General features: G+C 35.1%; 1 protein-coding gene and 1 non-coding gene across 2 annotated transcripts; both read right to left on the bottom strand.

Annotated features, from left to right (window-relative positions):
- Nucleotides 1-19,389, bottom strand: LOC144443491 (vacuolar protein sorting-associated protein 16 homolog). The gene is made up of 22 exons (XM_078132980.1): nt 19,319-19,389; nt 18,836-18,921; nt 18,077-18,174; nt 16,847-16,975; nt 15,983-16,127; nt 13,714-13,832; nt 12,654-12,773; nt 11,580-11,805; nt 10,886-10,962; nt 9,772-9,897; nt 9,060-9,187; nt 8,462-8,497; nt 7,973-8,081; nt 7,434-7,568; nt 6,723-6,831; nt 5,999-6,096; nt 5,284-5,388; nt 4,876-4,983; nt 4,414-4,583; nt 3,666-3,762; nt 2,478-2,581; nt 1-1,782 (listed from the first exon to the last, which is right to left on the bottom strand). The coding sequence occupies exons 1-22, from the start codon at nt 19,366-19,368 to the stop codon at nt 1,638-1,640; spliced, it is 2,520 nt and encodes an 839-aa protein (XP_077989106.1). The 5' UTR covers nt 19,369-19,389; the 3' UTR covers nt 1-1,637.
- A 202-nt stretch (nt 19,390-19,591) lies between these two features.
- Trnal-cag (transfer RNA leucine (anticodon CAG)) lies at nt 19,592-19,675 on the bottom strand. The gene has a single exon. It is a non-coding gene; the product is annotated as a tRNA-Leu (tRNA).
- Nucleotides 19,676-20,967: the final 1,292 nt, after the last annotated feature.

Below are 20,967 nucleotides of genomic sequence, written 5' to 3' on the forward strand. Positions count from 1 at the left end.
AGGATTTTATTCTATAAATGCATACATCTGTTTCCATGTTGTTCAATAAAATCATAACACAGTCTACTCCTATTCTCCTCCTGAAGGCAAATCTTGTACATGATTAACATTCTAATGTCATTCTAATACAGATGCAATATAAATTGACATCATTACTGCAGAATTCTACCTCGGCTAAGATGATGAATGTATCTCACAATGATCATCAAGAAGTGAATGCAAACTGATCAGTGACGAGTGAGTGGGGTCAACTCCACAGACAGAACCTGCTCTCAGTTACTTCCATAATAGTACACTAAGCACAGTTTTCACTGAAAATGTTTTTTTTTAAAAACCAAAACATACATTCAAGACATACTTGCTCTCGTGCAGGATTTTATCTTACTAATTAAAACAGATACAAAACAGACAAATACCAGAGACAGATTTAGAGCACATCAAAGTATCAATGCTGGGAAACACACAAAGTTGAACATTTGCTTGATTGTGAGGACTGTTCGTGTCTGTCTGTCTTGCTTGCTTTATTATATCACACACACTTTAGGACACTTGATTTGGTGAGGATTTCATCTAAACATGACTTTTGATTCATGAACTGTCCCATTAGCCTTCCTTCCTTCAACAGAAATGTTAATCCAAACATATACACTATATACATGTAGTATCCTGGGAGTAGTATTGGGTAATAAATGTTATCAATGACATATTAAACACTAAATACCAAATTAATATTTCACTTGTACAAAGTATGGATTATTATGGATTAATCGCTGTCATTTGTTTCTGAGTGGCTAAAGTCCTTGGGCAAGATTTCAACCATAACTGTGCCTCAGTCAACCCAGCTATATAACTGAGGACCTGGTAGGATAGAGGCTGCAATGTGAATGCTTTAATCCTATTTGTTTATAAAGGCTGCAATGTATTGTATGCTGCCCCGGGAGTTGATGAAGTATAAAGGGCTGTTGTGCCACTATCACTCCGAACCAGGGGTAATAACTGTAAAGTGCTTTGAGCACAAAGTGGGAAAGTGCTATATAAAAACCAACATTATTATATTATTATTACTTATGAGGCTTTTTGGACAACTAACAAATTATATACATGTATATTATTGGTAGCTTTCATTCCTCAAGTGTTTGGTATACCAGTAATGAATATGTTACTGTACCATACATATACTTAACAAAGGTACTTTTACTAGGTCAAGTGAATGTGAGAGTGAATCAATAGAGATATTGATGCAAGCTCATCTGTGTAGCTTACTGTGTCAACAAAAACATTTTACCTATTGAAACAGTACACATGGTTGATATTTAGGGGAAGCAAAAACTGAAGCTTTCATCCACACTTGTGGACTTGTTCACCAGTTTGATGTTTGAGATAATAAAGAGAGATAATATCAAAGTCCCATTTCAATTACAGGCCAATTAAAGTTTTGTAAAGGTGATAATAATTGCTTGTTGCTATGCCAACATGGTATGTTTGGCATTCAAAATAAAAGCTGTTGAGGTATCAATACCAGCACAATGTACAAATATAGTCTCCATGTTATAGTGTGTTCATCTCTTTGCCACTAGCTGTGATCTCATCTCTTTGCCACTAGCTGTGATCTCATCTCTTTGCCACTAGCTGTGATCTCATCTCTTTGCCACTAGCTGTGATCTCATTGCCTGGATTTCTTCTTGAAGTGCTCTATCTTGCCCACCACACTTTTTCAAAATAATGACCAAGTCTGTTTCACTCTTCTGTTGATAAGCTGCTATAGCTGCCTGCTTCAGATCACTGACATAGAAAACCCAAAATAAAGACCATCACAAACTTGAACTTTGACCCTATTCATGAACTTTGACTGAAGTAGGAAGATTACAATCTGCTTGTGAGGGAAGTGTTAGTAGCTAAACTGTTGATATGATATATCAGGGTTCGCCTAAGCTTTGAACAGGTGTCAGTCTATCATTAATATTCATGAAAATTCAACACATATTCTTTGTGATTTAATATTATAATATTAATTCTAAATCAGAATGCACATCTTTTAAAAATTCCAAGTCAACAGTTGCTGAATATGTAATATCATAATAGAGAAGTTAACCCTGGAGTGAATTATGTTTGAATGTTGTTTAGAAACTGAGATAGGCCTACATACATTATCTATGTTACTATGGTTACCGAGATAAATAATTGAAAGAATGTAAGGGCCTATGACAACACTGATAGTCTGGCTATATAAATATAACAAACTGATTAAAATGATCTGATGAAGTGAATAAATCTTGATTTCTTTTTTATCTCTATTTCCTATGTTGTTTTCAATTTTTGTTGTTTCGGCAATCACTCCCAGAAAAACAAAATTGAAAACATATGACACTAAACGAAGGAAACATAGGTAATAAAGAAATCAAGCCGTATTCACCACATCAGATTTTCATCAGATTGATAAATATACTGTCTTGCTAACAAGTACTACATCTACTCACCCTACTTTGATGTACATCTTGGCTTTATTCTCTGGTGATACACGTGGTATATATTTACATGCTTCAAATCTATTCTGATGTTTGATGCAAGCTTCTACAAAAGGCTGAAAAACAAAACACCACATTAAAGTTATTTTCTGATGTATTCCTGTCTTCTTAACATCAGAGACATAAAAATACTCAGTAGGCTAATTTCTACTATCAACAGACATCATTTGGACAATTGTGGTTTCTTTGATGTAACACTGTCTGTGTCTGGGTCACACTGTCTAATATCTTTGCTGATGTTGTATAATTTGCATGTAAGAGACAAGTCGTTAAGGTTTACAATGTCTAATTACAAAGCTCAGAATGCACTGACTAGAAAGCCGTGTTTTTATACTGATGATGTACAAGATGAGGTAGGGATCACAAAGAATGAATATATAGGAAAGAAAACATGAACAATCTATCCTTGTTAACAATCATCAGAATGACAAATTTCATGATTATGGTTGACCTCAAGGTGTGTCACCCATTACATTTTATTGACAAATAGGTGAAAACACAGGCAGTACACGAGTATTCCTTAGGGACAACCACACAATGTCATACAAGCTCAATAAATGAACTTTGTTTATTTAGGTAAAAACCCCTCACCCCTCCCCCTAGACAAATGTTCACAAGTGTGATGAAGACACGTTTAAATATGGTGTATAACCAAGGTCATTCTCTGTTGTCATTTTTTACTAGCTTGATGCACTATATTACTCTACCCTAAAGAAGACCTCTTGTGGGGAGGTTGAAACATCATTTCTTTTCCCAAACTCAATATAACCATGGTGAAAATTGTAACAGTCAAACGACTACAATCAATACAATATAAAAACATGGTAAACACATTAAAATACTAACAGGAAACCCGACGCAGTATACCACATTAGTAGTCACTTATCAAAATCTCAGTAGTAAATACAGTTTTCAAAATTTGGTTATCAGAAGTGCAAAAATGAAGTTCACCAATGGCATTGACGTTAGACCCTTCCCCCTTAAAACGAACAAAGTTCAGTTATTGAGATTGTGTGACATTATGTGATCATCCCTTGATGTCCCATGATGATATTAAACTATCTTTGTAAGGATTGATAGCGGATTTTACAAGATGTGTCATTAAAAAATTATGGGATATACAATAAATTAAATACTTACTTCATAACCTACAGGTGATTTCTTATTTTTAGAAAATTTGTCTAACTCTGGCCAGTCTCCAATTTCTGCTAATGCTTCAATCTTTAACCACCAAAACCTGATAATTAAATAAATGTACATAGAAATATTTATCTCTGCCTTTACAATTGCACATATAAACGGTTCTTGTGTTCCAATGTTTCATTTTGTGTTATTACCTACAGCTTTTGTTTGATAAATTTGCACATTTCAATTAAAAATATTGTCAAAAAAACGAACTAATATTGGTTAGGTTTAAATATCATACCTTCAATGTCAAAATTATACATATTCACTGGGGTTTTTTTTAAAACTCATATCAGTGATCTACTGTTCACTTAAACACATAGTTACATTTTAATCTATTTACACCTTAAGGAAGTATAGCCAAAGAATACTTAATGCTGTAGGGTAAAAATTCTGTTACATACACTATGTGAAACAGTAAAGCTTGTATGCATGCATGCATCAAACTCTACATAGCCACATACCCTACATCCACCCTACATCCACAACCTCCACACCAGCACTCCACCCTACCAGCCCTCTCACCCTACCTGCACCCAAGCCTTCCCACCCTACCTCTACACCAGCCCTCCCACACAACCTCCACACCAGCCCTCCGCCCTAACATAAATTTGAGTATTACGGTTTGCAACTATTTCAAAAGTGTTTAATTGTCGCTGTATATTCAAAACTTGCTTACCATAGATTACTGTTTATAAATTACCTTTTTTCTGGTACTTTGAACTCCTTTCTGAGTTGTTCACATAATTTTGTGTTCCCTTGAAGTAACAGTTCATACATGGTATCATGAAGAGAGAGATCTAAATATGGCTTCTGTAGTTCTTCTTCTAATCTCTTCTGGTATCTCATTAACTTCACTTGTTCATCACTTTGCTGAAGAATTTGAAGAAATAAGGGCTAGAGTTTGGACATGAATGTCAACTGCACAATACTACATGAAACAATTGATAAAACATATAACATTTACCCCTAAAAACCACATCATCTAACCTTTGATATTCCTAAATGAAACAACAGCAAGACAGTGCATGAAATTGTATATATCAAACCATGTAATAAAAGCTTCACTCATTCCAGTTACCATCTAAGATGTTTATTTCTGAAACAATATCATGACATCACATGCATGTTGAAGGCATACATATAACAAAAGCTGGACTCCTACCTTGGCATAAAATTCTCCCTTGGCTTTGACATTGCTATCCTGTGAATTCTTTGCTTTGTTGAAGTTGTCCACAGCATCATATAGAGCACTTAATCTTGAATCAAGACGCTGAGAAACAAGTATATGTGTATATATAACTATTAGTTACTTTTACATACACAGCAATGAAAGATGACACAACATAACTATTATAATCACTTTTACATACACAGCAATGAAAGATTGCGCACAACAAAAATTGTTCACAAGCTCCTTCTCAAACTTGGCTGCAAACAAGACAGCAGAAAGGCAAATCCTTACTACATGCTCTGAGCTATCCAACCAACACACCGGTACACATAACTGTGCATTTAGTGGTATCTATTAACAAAGTATATAGTTATGAGAGTGAGGGGTGAGGGTACTTACTATTTCATTGTAACTATTAGTAACTTTGTCATAAGCAATCTCCATAAAATCATCATTCTGGTAATGTAGATCTGTTAACATTTCTCTATTCTGTTCTCGACAAAACTGCAATAAATGGTAGAACAACTCTAGATTAGTGTTTATCAAAGTACAACATATTTCACATGTTTAGATGAGACACATGGCAACAAACTGTTGTATTTACACCTGTCAAGATACTGACAACACATTCAATAATTTTTTTCAGGAAGTTTTCATTTACATAACTATCAACCTAGAAGCAACGAGTATCCATTCTCACAAAAGTACAACAGCGATGTGTTGACTGATTGCAAGCACAACATCATACATATACATGTGTTGAACAGTGCAATAATTCTACATAACGCGGAACCACATATTGACAAATCACAACGTAACAGATTAGGTGTGTTACAATGACGTATGCTTCATTGGGGATAACACAATACACAGCAATACAGAACACAAACACAGCAACTTAATGTCTCTCACACCAGTTCAAATATGATCATCTAGACTCAAGAATATGAAAAAACACACACACTAACTCAAAGTTCAAATATACTGTTTCATAACTGGAATTCAACTCCTTCAGTTGGAGTAAATCATTGAATCATCTTTACATGTGGTAGATTGATGGGTTTTTGATATTTGTACTTGTTATAAACAAATAGCCATTCCTGTGTATTTTTACCTGCATCCATAAACTCTGTGCAACTGGTAAATTTCTTATTGTCATCAGGAAGTCCCCTAAAGACATAGTATCTTTCAAGTGTAATAGTACTGTATAAACTGCAAATGAAAAGAAAAGAGATATTCAGATTTTAGAGTGCAAAACGTTAATTATAGATAATAAACTCTGTAATAAAAAATAAAATCACAGACATTATATTGAGATCTTGTCACATCCTCCATTGACATGACAGGTGAAAATAGAATTATAGTCTGTCGCTGAAATCAATGATCTTCACAGACTCTAAGATACCGGTATGTTGTAAACCCCCCTCCTCCCCCCTCCCCCCACCCCCACCACAACATAGCACATATATCTTGCAGGTCATAATCTTCACAGACTGTAAGATATGTTGTCCCCCCCCCCCCCACCACCACCACCACCACCACCACAACATGGCATATATATCTTACAGCCATAATCTTCACAGACTGTAAGATACTTTGGGTTGTTCTGTTCTATCAACCTTCTGAAGGGTATGTAAGACCTATGAAGGCACCCAAACATGGTATATCTTACAGGTCATGATTTTGACACTTTTAAAACTGCTTTTATAAGTTAAGTCTTATTGGTAGTTACTTTTGTAGCCATGTATGTTGACTGGCATTTCTAAAATAATAGACTATATTTTTTTCAGGAATATTTCAAACAGGAATAGCTGAAAATTAATATATAAAATACCTACCTAGATCTGTATCTCCACTCTCGATGGCCTTATTCAGAGCAACTTCATCTCTGTTCATCCTCATCAGTAATGGCACTTGTTCAGCTGCCTTTGGTTCAAAATCTAACAGCTGTGAAAGTGACCACAAATTTCAGCGATAAGAACAAAATCTTTCTACAAACCTAGTAAGTTGTAAATCTAGTTTGTTTATCAAGTTGTAGTAACGTACTGGCTTGAGATGAATAATATACAATTAGACAGGAGATCTATGGTCTTTAGTCAATTAAATTTCATGTAGATGACAAGCACTAAAGGGGTATACCAATCAAGACATTTTAGTAAACTTGGCCATAGATTCGCACTGCCTCAATAAGGCAATGTGTGTCCACAGTGCAAGAACATATACATAACAATGACAGCTTTCAACTTGCTTTTTCTACACAACCACACATCATGTAAAATGATAAAATAACTCTTCAGCACCCACAGTTTACAAAACACTGGCTTTCTCCTTTAATTAATGCTGATTAGTAATTTTCCATCAAAAGTTACCAACATTGTATGTTTAGGAATTTATGAGAACTATATGCCTAATCATTGGTTTTTGGCATGTTGTTAACCTGTACTGCATCAAATACATCTATAACTTTTTGTTGGTAACTACAGCTTAAGATCTTTCTTGTCAATCAGAAAGTATCTTCACATCTATATTACAAATTACATAAGACCTACTCTAATAGCAAGCTTTGTCTTTCCATGCTCTGATGCCTTAGCTGCTATCTCAGAGTACGATATACCAGGTGTATCACCCAACTTAGACTGGATGGCTCTAGCTATCTCCTCATCATCTTGCTGTTTCTGTTGTACCTGCAATCATAAAAATATCTACATTATTATTTTCACAACATCAATATCTACAATACTGCACACATATTAAACAGTAACTTCGATTGGTTTTCAGACATTCTAAAATTTAAAATTACATTTTTGCTGTTGAAGCCGGTACATTCCCTTTTAAACGCATAAAGCATAACGAGATAATAAGAAAATCCATCATGTGAGTGTCAATATGACATAGTCAGGGTACTTGTATGAGTACTTGCAGTGCTATCTGTGGCTTTCACACTTATATGAGCAAAGTACATGAACTTGTAGTACAAAACATGGCAAACAAAGCACACATCCCAATGTGAGTACATAATACATTGTAGTACAGTACATACAAAAGGAAAATAAAATCAATAATACAATCATTTTAAACCTGATCATACCTTATAACATGCCCAGTGTGCAAGTATTCTACTCTCTCCTTCAGTTTCAGGCATTTTCAAATATTTACAAATACGGATTGCGAGACACCATTCATGTCGGAAGATGAGCCTAAATTAGACAGAAATATTTTTTTTTTTAGAAAACTGTCATGAAAGATGCATCTCTGGATCTTATTCTAAATATTAAATAAATTATGAATTAATGTAACCATTGTTATACCTGTCATACAGCTTACTATACAGAAATATGGGTGAATGTTGAAATGAAAGTTGTTTTTTTCCAACACAACACAAAACAACATATAAATACCAGAAATTTCAAACTAGCAAATACATCAGTTTAAGTCAAGATTCTGAAAAAGGGGATCATTTTGTTGACAAATCTGAATAATTCACTCAAGAATGTCAGGTACTCTGTGTTGGGACAAAAAACATATTTTTTAACGATGGGGTGATGTTGTATGGTCCAAAAATAAGATTTCAACATACCTGTCAATGAGAACTGACAGTGTCAAGTGTTCAAGTCTACAATCTAACTAAGGAAATTAAAGTGAATCTAAATATAAACTATCAAGCTAGGAGACAATATTGACCATGGTTTGCTACACTAACTCAAGTGATCACTGGTATTTCATAGCAAGGTCATGTATTCTCCAGTACACCTTAGTTGATATCTTCAACATTGATAATGTCTAAGGATCTTATATAAAACATTGAGTAGATCTCTTTACACTGTCCTTTACCATAATGTCACTTTCATATTCTAATAAGAGCTCTATGTCTATGGATGCTATTTACATCTGCCCACTCCATTTCACCCTTTCATTCTCTTCTCCCACCTAGAACCCATCCTCTCCCAGTCTTTATCATCTGAGTGCCTGCCTGTCTGTCTGTCTGTCTCTCATCTAAATGTTTGTCTGTTTAGCTGTCTGTTTGTCCATCCACCCCCTCCCTTTCTCTGTTCCCCACTCTTCCCTCCCTCCACCTTTATACTGCTTCCTCTACTTTCATGAGATTGATATTTTCTAATCAATAATCCCAACAAAATAAGTTAAACTATTATATATAGACACTAAACAAAGGATACTGTATATATGTCAATGGCATTCCTATTCTATAGTCTCTGACTGCATTCAATACACGTAACATCTGACACATGTTGACAAATGGCTCTGGTCTCATGTCACCCAGGAAACATTTACCAAATGATGCAGCCTGTTGATAAAAAAAAAAATGCAACAATCCATTCACCAGTCTGTTTGAAACAATCAAGTTGATAGTACTTAGTAAGAACTTACTAGTAATTTATCATTTGAAAATTCATAAAATTAATGAACTGTTCTTGAAGGAAATGAACAATAGCATGAATTTGTTCCACCTAAAATCAATAGAAGTTTGGAATTGAAGCATCAAGGCTTGGTTACTGTGCAGCAATTACAACTTCTTTGACTCACTGTACACTAAAAAATTCATTGTAGTGTACATTGTTTTAATCACTCAATCGTAAAAGTTATGTAAGAGTCTAAAAATTGACAAAGTGCACATGAAAGTGCTCAACATGCACTTTGTCGAAAATGGCAAACTTAATAGTGAGAAACTGCATGTGAGAGTGCTTGCAATGATTACTTAATAATATGTTTAGCTAATACTTAACAGGAGCACCTGACAATGATGAATCATTCATTCTAGAATTATCATTATTATGTTGACCCTTTCATAAATATCACACGTTATATCCAACCACATCAATCACTTTTTTTTCAACAAAATCTCATAATTACATGTCATTGATTACTTACCCTAAGAAGCAGTCTCTGTGTATTTGGTTCATGTTCTGCCCCGGCGGCTACAATACATTGTTCTACAGCTTCTTGTAACCTGTCTTTGATCATTCTTATGTATTCATCTGCTTTCTGACTTCCTTTCTGTTGTACAGATAGAAAACACATGACATCAGTTTACAGATGAAAGGTCATTACGGCAAATATATCCTTTCCACAATGTCAAATAAAGAATTCAGAAACTTTGTGCTATTGACTAATTGCACCTATCTACCAGTACCTCTACCATCACTGCAAAGACACTGTTTGCATAGTTCTCACAATTTACAATTGCACTAACACAGCGTTATGACCTGATTATTTTACAGTGGTTTTAAATGAACATTGAGTGATCAGCTTGCACAATATAATCAACACATTACTACAGTAGTTGTATGTCTATCTACAAAGTTTGGTACAATTAGATCAATGAAGTGTCACAATTGTGCATGTATTACTGATAACTTCAGTTTGTAACAAATTTCAAATTTAGCACTGGTTGCTGTTACACCAGTCTGATTAAAGATACAGACATACTTATATTCACCAATATTGCTATTAAACTAAAACACAATAGGATTCATTAATCATACTAACTTGTGAAATGTACTTTGAACAAATACAGTATCATGGGTATTTACTCGTGTTTCACAACTCTGTCACCAAGATTGGGTTACGTCCTTTACAGGCTATTGATGTTAGGTACCATTCTGTTTGTACTGATATGCTTTGGTTTAATTTGTCAACTAAGACTGTGTGCCTGTCATCAAAACACACTGTCTTTTGAATTGTCACTGTCTAGACAATGTTGTGACTACTATAACTTACTTCATATTTACATCATTGTATCAGAGCAAGTTAGATCATAATAAATCCATATAATGTTGTCTAACAAATCATGATTCAACGTTCAAATAAAAGCACTGTAATGTAATGTAATGACATAAACAATATACTATATACCCTTGACCTGCAACTGTTATTTCCCAGATAATAAATTAATTTACTTTTTAAGCTCATTTTTGATACAGATAAGTTCAAGGGTGTATTACTAAATGTTCAATACACATACATAAGAATGTGAAAAACTTGCCTGAAATTCTCTGGATGCTTCATATAACATTGCACCAGGAGCCATAGATCCGATCTTGAATACTAACTCAACCATTTCTGGCGAAGAAAAAAATGGTGTGTTAATATCCATGCTATAGTACAGCCTGCTTCAAGTTATTGTTCAATGGCTCTGTTTGATACAACCACACAGAAACCAATTTGAGAAACTGCATATTCTACACTTGGGTAGCAAGATTGCAATTTCTTGCTACATAATGTCTAAATAAAAAAACTAACATTTAAACGTACTGCTGCAACTAGATGCAGACACGCAGGCGTCAATGTTTTTGATGTCTGTATTTGATGTCTGCATGGTGGCGCATTCGTTCATTTCATTTAGACAAAATATAGCAAGAAACTAAAATTAATTCATTCAATGTTGCTATTTTAAAGTGTTGCATATACAGTTTCTTATTGGTTTCAGTGTGGTTGTAGGAAACTAGAGCCGTTGAACGGTAACTTGAAACATGCTGTATACTAAACATGAGTGCAATAGTAGTATACTCTACTTGAAGTATTTGCTGGCATACTTGCAGTGTTCATTGTGGTCACATATTACATGTGGTTGATTTTTAACCAGAGAAATTTTATGCAGATTTTATATTCTTAGTTATATTGTGGCGTTGTAAATGTCTTTGTCCATGGGTATCTACTAATTTATTTAATTGACTTACGAGGTACTTTCTGTAAGAAATCATGGGTATATCTACCAATGATTCTCAGTCCATCTAACTCAGGTACCATGTAAACTGCACTATCCATGTTGTATTTCACCCAGTCTTTATCTGGTCCTACCATTAAAAGCAGGTTTTCCCAGTACCCTACAATTGCACCAGCTCCACACCATACTAGCTGTTTTGGTCTTGCTTGAGATTTAGTGTTAAACTCACAATATCTTTTCTGAAATTATTCACATTTGAATTTAAAAGAACTTGTTAGGGACACTAATGTGCACAAATTAAGCATGATGCAAGAACATCTAAAATCTAGTAACCACTTGTACTCACAAGTAAACACATCAAACTATTTAATATGCAATTGAGCATGGTGATATTTCAATATAGGAGAAAGTGAGATATGCATACACAGACAGGGTGTGATATGGTGATTACCTGAGTTTATCCAGTTTGTTTGCAAATAACTTTCTAATGTACGATAACAAACTTTTTACACATTTTGTAGATTTTTTAGTAATTTAATATAATACATGTATGAAAAAAACACAAGTTTAATTAACATGTAGAATGTGTATGGAACATGAAAACACAAACATCTCCAATGTAGATTTACTGCCATGTCTAAAAATCAGTTGATTACTTGATTTATCTTGGATGGCCATATGGATAAGGATTGGGTATTTAGTTTGAATTTTAAATTTATACAACAATTTTATCATGGCTTCCATTTGAAAAATCAAAGTGACACAACATTGACTAAGTCTGTGTTTGTAACTTTAATTGCAAAAAACTAAAAAAAAATGTAAAAAAATGTGTAAAATGTGTTTGTTATTGTACATACAATAACAATAGTTTTACATATGTGCAATTTAATGAGTTATAAACACGGAATTGGTATATGTAGTTTCACATTGATTTTTCAAGTAAGAAGTCAAGATAAAATTGTTTTATAATTAAAATCCAAAATAAATACCCAATCCTCATTCATATGGCCACTTTAAGATCAATTTTGTCGTCTGAAGACTCACATATCAACTACCAGATGACTCACATATCAACCAGTATTCTTACCTGTAAATCAGCTGATCCTATCCATAGTAGACCACTGTCAGTGAATAAAGCTAGAAATTTATGATTGAATGACACCGACATCTCAATGAAAGCATTCACTTCTACTGTCATTGGTGGAGTCTGGTATTGGGGGAAGAGAAAATGAAAGTAAAGTGATGACTTCATTAACTGTTACCTCAATCACAGAAGGTCTTTGTCTCACTAAGTCAAGATAACCAACAATGTAAGTCAGAACAAGTCTTCTGCATTTGAAGACATAGCGCCCCCCCCCCCCCCCCCCCCCACCAACACTATTGTGCTGGTAATTGATGTCCATACGTTGTCCTGTAATTTAGTGGCAAGTTCATAACATCATTTATAACAATAACTACTTTTCACATAATGTGATGCTAATGTTAATGTTAATATTAATATTGATGTGGTGTATGTCTTCTATAACATTCAAATTGTCTTCCTGAATTGTTAGAACACTTGATTGCACAGTATGATTTTCCGTAGACTCTCTCACCAGCAGTCCTCGGAAGCAAACTAAAAGGGCTGTTTTATATTGTACAGATATCTACCACATAATTGTACTAGTATATCCTTGTACCGTTACTGTGGGCCCTCATTGGCTACATAGGACTAATCATTTGTTGACATGTTACTGTGATGCTTGTGGTGTCGCAATAACACAGAGTCATAGTAACATATCAACAAATGACTAATCCTATGTAGCCAAAGAGGACCCACAGTACAAGGATATTCAGGTACAATTATGCTGTAGATATCGGTACATATAAAGTAGTCCTTTTAGCGATGGTCCAAAGGACTGTGAGAGAGTCTACAGTTTCCTCAACATTGTTATATCTATAACATATTATGTCATCAGATCGTTTGTAAGCTATATCTTCACAACTGGTTTGTGTTCAATTACTTGCAAGTCACTGTTAGGTATGCTTCAGTAAGTAGAATATTGCAATTATCTGTTAAATACGCACCCAAAAACGTATCCCAAACACAAATAAACTCTGTTTGCACTAGGATAAAATAAGATAGATTTAAATCTGTTGATACATACCAACTGTGAATACTGACCACCATGATCTAGTAAGAACAGTTCTGCTTCTTTGGCTAGTAATATCTGTGACTGTCTATCTTCTGATATGACTGCCCAGCAGGTTGGAGGAGTACTTAAACCTATAGTCACAAAATAAATCACATTTATCTCTCAAAAATATAGTTTCCATTTATGATGCATTCTCAAAATAAATTCAAAATTGAAATTTTGGGGCAAAAGCTACATCACTGTTGAAAGTTTTACTTTCATAAAAATTGGAATTTCATTGATTCTCTTTCATCTCATTTTAAGTATAAATGTAAGACAAAATAAACCAATGTCTTGGTATGAAACATCTTGTACATGCAGAAATACCATATTTATTCATTTATTTATTTTTTTTAATTTCACTTTGACATTACTCAAGCAGTCCAAACAGGTGACAAACACCTTTGAACATGGACCACCCCCCCCCCAAAAAAAAAAAAAAATATATATAAATAAATAAATAAATAAATATATATATACACACACACGCACGCACGCACGCACGCACGCACGCACGCACGCACGCACGCACGCACGCACGCACACACACACACACACACACACACACACACACACACACACACACACACACACACACACACATACATACATACATACATACATACATACATAGAAATAAAAGACAACTGGCAAAAAGTACAGTAACAATACACTAAATGGAAACAAATTAAAGACAACTAAAATTACATTAAATGAAACTTTGTACAATGACAATCTGACACCCAGGTACAGGGATTTTGTACAATGACAAACTGACACCCAGGTACAGGGATTTTGTACAATGACAAACTGACACCCAGGTACAGGGATTTTGTACAATGACAAACTGACACCCAGGTACAGGGATTTTGTACAATGACAAACTGACACCCAGGTACAGGGATTTTGTACAATGACAAACTGACACCCAGGTACAGGGATTTTGTACAATGACAAACTGACACCCAGGTACAGGGATTTTGTACAATGACAAACTGACACCCAGGTACAGGGATTTTGTACAATGACAAACTGACACCCAGTTACTGGGATTTTGTACAATGACAAACTGACACCCAGGTACTGGGATTTTGTACAATGACAAACTGACACCCAGGTAGAGGGATTTTGTACAATGACAAACTGACACCCAGGTACAGGGATTTTGTACAATGACAAACTGACACCCAGGTACAGGGATTTTGTACAATGACAAACTGACACCCAGGTACTGGGATTTTGTACAATGACAAACTGACACCCAGGTACTGGGATTTTGTACAATGACAAACTGACACCCAGGTACTGGGATTTTGTACAATGACAAACTGACACCCAGGTACTGGGATTTTGTACAATGACAAACTGACACCCAGGTACTGGGATTTTGTACAATGACAAACTGACACCCAGGTACTGGGGTTTTGTACAATGACAAACTGACACCCAGGTACTGGGATTTTGTACAATGACAAACTGACACCCAGGTACTGGGATTTTGTACAATGACAAACTGACACCCAGGTACTGGGATTTTGTACAATGACAAACTGACACCTAGGTACTGGGATTTTGTACAATGACAAACTGACACCCAGGTACTGGGATTTTGTACAATGACAAACTGACACCCAGGTACTGGGATTTTGTACAATGACAAACTGACACCCAGGTACTGGGATTTTGTACAATGACAAACTGACACCCAGGTACTGGGATTTTGTACAATGACAAACTGACACCCAGGTACTGGGAGTAGCTCATGGTAATGGTTTGCAATCTGAGTATTTATATTCTTCAATGCTTGCCATTAATGACAAGTGAAATATCAAATGACAAGGAGTTCCAAATAAAGTAGTCATACTCTTACATATCAGTAAAGTATTTTGTGCTTACAAAACATCTTAGGTATACACTACAACCACAAAATAATGTTGTTCCCTTGCTATGGAATCAAATACATATATGTAGTAAGTAGTTCCAAACTCAGAGTGTAAATATCAAATCCCAATATAAATGTTTCTTGGATTAATCCAAAGCTTTCATCAGCTGTTATTACACATGGTTCTATAACATACATGCAGATTTGTCAATATGGTAAGTGTAAACTAATTATTCAGCTTCTTATTTCAAAATTTGTCTGTGTTCTACTTAGCAACATGAAAGTCATGAAAGTAAAGGATTGTTTTCCAATGAATAAATGAAAATTGAAAATTTGACTGAAATATATTGAAGTTGTTACCGGGGACATCTGCCATCCTTCTAAGTCTTGGTTCTTCCACATTATTGATAACATAAAATTTGTAACTGTTTGTAAGTACAGCCAAGCCAGTACCACTATGACTGAGAAATACCTTACATTCCATCACCTTGGTTTCCTTGGCTTCCTACAGATAAATACAAAAGTTGTGTATTTTACCGTAAACTGTTGGTTAGTACAGAGAAGACACCATCATTTCTACTACCCCCCCCCCCACACACACAATCATGCAAGCACACACATCCACACATCCCCCCCCACACACATCCAACCCCCACCCCCCCCCCACACACACACACATCCAACCCCCCACCCCCCCCCCACACACACACACACATCCACAACCACTCACACAAAGTTACCCATCAAAATAATGGATATACTAGTATCTAATATACAACTTTATCAAACGTCCCCTCTATTTCAAAGGGTCATAAAATAAAGGCACTATGATGTCATTATTACCCTGGTAGTTAAGCCTTCAGTTTACTGAGATAGACAAAAACTAGAACTATTCTTGCAGCATATGTTGATACAATGGTGATAAGCTATGGAAAAGACATTGTCTCAGTAGGGAGGCGTCCACAGAGTTTTACTGAGAATTTCATGAACTTGCCACAGAGTGCTGTTTTGGGACTTCCAATGTTTACACTATCTAGATCAAAAGGTTGATAAGAATCACACAACAGAGGAACTGCTATCACTCACTTGTGAAATCTACTACATTGAAGTATAGTAGATTTAATTTGTGCCTATCTTAGTAAACCAAAGGCTCAAACGAAAATCTGACCACAACTATTAGCATACATACCAAGTACTAGTAGATTCAACAAATGTTATACTTACATTTCCCATACTAAATGTTCTTTTATAATTGCCAAAGATATCATAGACCAGCACACTACCATCTTCCTGGACACACAATAAATCCCCAGTACTGGACCAATCAATATGTACAACGTGACCACTATTCCACTGAGATAAATGGAGGACATTATGGTCAGTAAATGGTCCAAAAAGAAAACCTTGAGTCTGGTTATATTTTGAAATTACTGATGGCAACACTGAACTAATATCAGCATTGAGATAGTTATTCTACTTACTATGCTTATATAGACACTTTGACAGTCCTTTGTATGCTTGCATACTATGACAGCTAGAACACCATAACATGTTATAGTCAGAGTGGCGTACTCACAGTGTTTGCATGGATTCCATACAGTGTTTTCGGTTGTACGTCCACAAGCAATTTGTGATTGAATTGTTGCAATTTGCACTCGAGTGCAAATACCCTGAGTACCCACACTGTCACTCGTATATTGTCATGGGGTTCTGTTACTATTACACATGTTAATCCAGAAAGGCAAATTCACAAAAGATATATTAAACTTTTACATACATGAGTTTATAATGTCATGTACAGGGAATAATGACCTATGAACTCATTTGCATATAGGTACATATGCAGTACCATCATGTTTTCGGTATTGTGCTTATACCAATAGTGTATATAGATGCAAATAATCACTGGCACAATTCTGTCCGTATGTGGTTTATTTATTTTCAGGGTATTTGAAAAAAACAAGAATGTGCTGTTTCATTTAGATTTGATTTTCTCTGATTTCAGAACAGATGTGTAAACAATGGAAAATATATTATTCATGGTTACAAGAATCCATAGGACAGTGCAATACAGTTACTTTGGAACGGTAAATTGGAAATGAATGTGACATTTTGACAGGAAGAGAATGTATATGTCTCTTACTTTATTGTCTATCAATTATTTGAAACATAATTCCATCACTAATAAAACATCACTATCATTAATATACACTCCCAAAAATATGCAAACGGTACAATTATAGTTTTAGTCTGTTTCAGGTTTATTTTAAGATATAATATGCATCCTGTGTCAATAGAGGGAGCTGTTTACAAGACACAATTTCATACTCCTATGGAATTCTATACTCCTGAGGATAATTTACATCTTTCTGTATAACATACTGAATGTAAGCGCTCACATGGATGGAGTGAACTCATAAAGATTACCATGGAAACTGCATTGCAACTACTTACCCTTATTACAGAAATTTCCCTCCCAGAAGATGAAAATATGTAGATAATTGGTTTGGAAGATGATGCCCTCACTATTTTGGTGTCATCTCTGATAAGAGCTACAAGATGAAAATAACTAACATGAGTTACACAGAAAATTGTATGTAAATTGTCTAATTTCTTTTTGTGAAGTTTATGTTCTGTTTACAGTGTAGGGGGCCACTTCCGATAAAGATGTCTAAAAACAACCCGTGGAAACAACCTTGTTCAAAATATGGGGTCAAAAGCCATACATGCATTCAAAGAGGTGGGTCATACCTCTACATAATGCTTTAAAAATCAAGACTCAAAAGTCTACATGAGTCGAAAAAGGGGGTCAAAACCGGGTGTCAAAACCACGGTACATATGTATATACACTTTCTATGGGATTTTTTTAAAAAGTTTTTGTCTGAAATAGTGTGCATAGCTTCATATATTACATTAAAACTGACTGTAAAATGAGGGTGAAAGTGTACAAGGGTGTAAACATTATAGAAAATACAGTCTCTTGCTTTAAAGTTAAAGATCTACAGATGACAAATGGGTATTCATTTTGGATCTTTACATCGACAAAACAGCTTTGCTATTACTTTAAAAAAAATGTGAAACAACACAGACCAACTTGTAAGTTCTTGCTTGTAATAACTGATCGATTGCAAACAAATCTGTGTCAAATATTTATTGGCTATAAGTATTATACATTTGTATGTACAAACTTTTTACACTTTATTTAAGCTTACCAATGGGTCCTCCATAGGATGCTGCAGCAACTTTATACATAGATAAATCTACATCCTGCCAGCTCATGCTATACAGCTCTGTTTTCCTACATTGATAAAAGATGAAAATCATGTTTGATAATTCTAATTTCTAATTGAGACAGAGCACACGTTATATGTATTCACATTATCGTTCACATCTCTCATGTTTATTCTTGTTGATATATTTTATGTGCTTTTTTGTTCGTTCGTTCGCAAGCATATTAACCAATTTAAGCCTGCAACCCCTGGCTCTGCGATGTAACCCGCCCCCTCTATTACATCTGCACACCCATCAAGGAAGAGTGAGGAAGTATTTATACACACCATCAACGCATGTAAGCAAGGCTAAACCTTCTTTTCTCTTCCTCTGTCGACAAATTAATGTATTTGTATTTAACAATGATTTTTCAAAGATGCCTTGAACATGAAGATTTCTGCAGAAACCAAAACAAAAGTAGTTACCTGTAAAATACCTCTCCGAGAGGATTCCAGTCAGCTGTAACGTGCGCCATGTTGACTTCCTACTTTCCCACAATGCACCGATATGAAAACAAAAGAACATCCGCCGTCCTGCAACTTAGGTGTTGATGACACGCCCACTTTTACAAAATAGCAATGTACTGTTTTGTTTATGTAATACAATTTAATTGGACAGATCATAACAGATCCACAGCAAAGCATTATTTATATAATTTGTTCAATGAATATTATGTACAAATAAGCAACAAAACTTAGTGTCAGAAGTGGGATTCGAACCCACGCCTACAAGAGTAGACTGCGACCTGAACGCAGCGCCTTAGACCGCTCGGCCATCCTGACTCGTACATGAAGAGTCCAACTAAACAGATAGACTCAATATTCGAACTTTGGGATGGAACATTGTGATGTCCATTATTTTAATATTGATTGTCATGTATGCACATACAAATAGCTTTATATGATACGATATGAAAGATTCTATATTATGTGAAAATAGAGAATATGAAGCTATGGTTAATTTGAGGGTTAAAAAGAAACCGAGAGAGAACGGTTTTGTATATTCTTCTATTTAGTGATGTAACATTTCGATATAATACTCATTGTCAATGTTCAGGATTCGTTCATTTCGACTAGACAAATAAAAAGCTAGCATCGGTTCAAAACTTGTTTAAAATTCCATGGCCAGCCGTTGACATACTCAGGGTTGAAATTAAACTGAACTAGACAGGTGTATACCTTCCTTGCTAGGTTTATATCATACACCTCTCTGAAGAAGTCGAAAAACTATTATAAAAGTCGGTCCACGTCATGCGGTCTAAATTCACGGTGAATATTGCCATACAAAGAAACTAAAAATTGAAAGACACAGATCTTTAAAATTATAGTATAAAATGGATTCTTTATTCAAAGTTTACTGATGGTCCAACAAATAAATCTTAAGAAAACAACACAAATGTGATACAACTTGTAAGAGACGAGTTAAAAAATATCACTGGTGGTATAAAATAAATGAAGATGCGAAAACTCAAATGAAGCGATGGAAATCTAGAATATGGTGCAAAAAACGATCAAATTCACAACCGCAGCGATAAGAGTTTATTACTGGTAAAAGTACATGGTGTGCATTAGATGGTCTCTGACATGGAGTAAAACAAAGGATATCCCTTTAGTGTAGTGGACAAATGATGAAATGCTTGATGGATACCATAGTTACCAAATATACATTTCACCTTGGGACGCAACGAGCAGCCGGCCATATACATGTTATTGTATACATCTAAATAACAACACCTGTTGGCGTCGTCATGACACGACGGCCATCAACCTCATTTACAATATTTCATATGTAATATTCTCCATGATATCTCATTTTCATTTTCTTTATTATGAATAAAACGTCTTTTCATTGATGACAATTTATAATGCAGTCAACAAGACTTGTACAGAAAAACATACATGAATCACACGCATTCTCACATGCACACAGACACACACAGAGACACACATACACACACAGACACAGATACACAGAGACACACACACATAGACACACACACAGACACACACATACACACACACACACACACACACACACACACACACACATACTCAAACACACACTGATACTCAGC

Source organism: Glandiceps talaboti, chromosome 12 (assembly GCF_964340395.1).
Source record: "Glandiceps talaboti chromosome 12, keGlaTala1.1, whole genome shotgun sequence".
Taxonomy (NCBI): Eukaryota; Metazoa; Hemichordata; class Enteropneusta; family Spengelidae; genus Glandiceps; species Glandiceps talaboti.

What these genes read in the sequence shown, in the direction of transcription:
- LOC144443491 (XM_078132980.1), bottom strand. Translation starts at nt 19,368, where the DNA reads ATGGCGCACGTTACAGCTGACTGGAATCCTCTCGGAGAGGTATTTTAC. An exon ending in TTTCTTACAGAAAGTACCTC is followed by an intron (nt 10,963 to 11,579) that starts GTAAGTCAATTA and finishes TTTCTTCGCCAG; the next exon opens with AAATGGTTGAGTTAGTATTC. An exon ending in GAGTGGAGATACAGATCTAG is followed by an intron (nt 6,097 to 6,722) that starts GTAGGTATTTTA and finishes TTTCATTTGCAG; the next exon opens with TTTATACAGTACTATTACAC.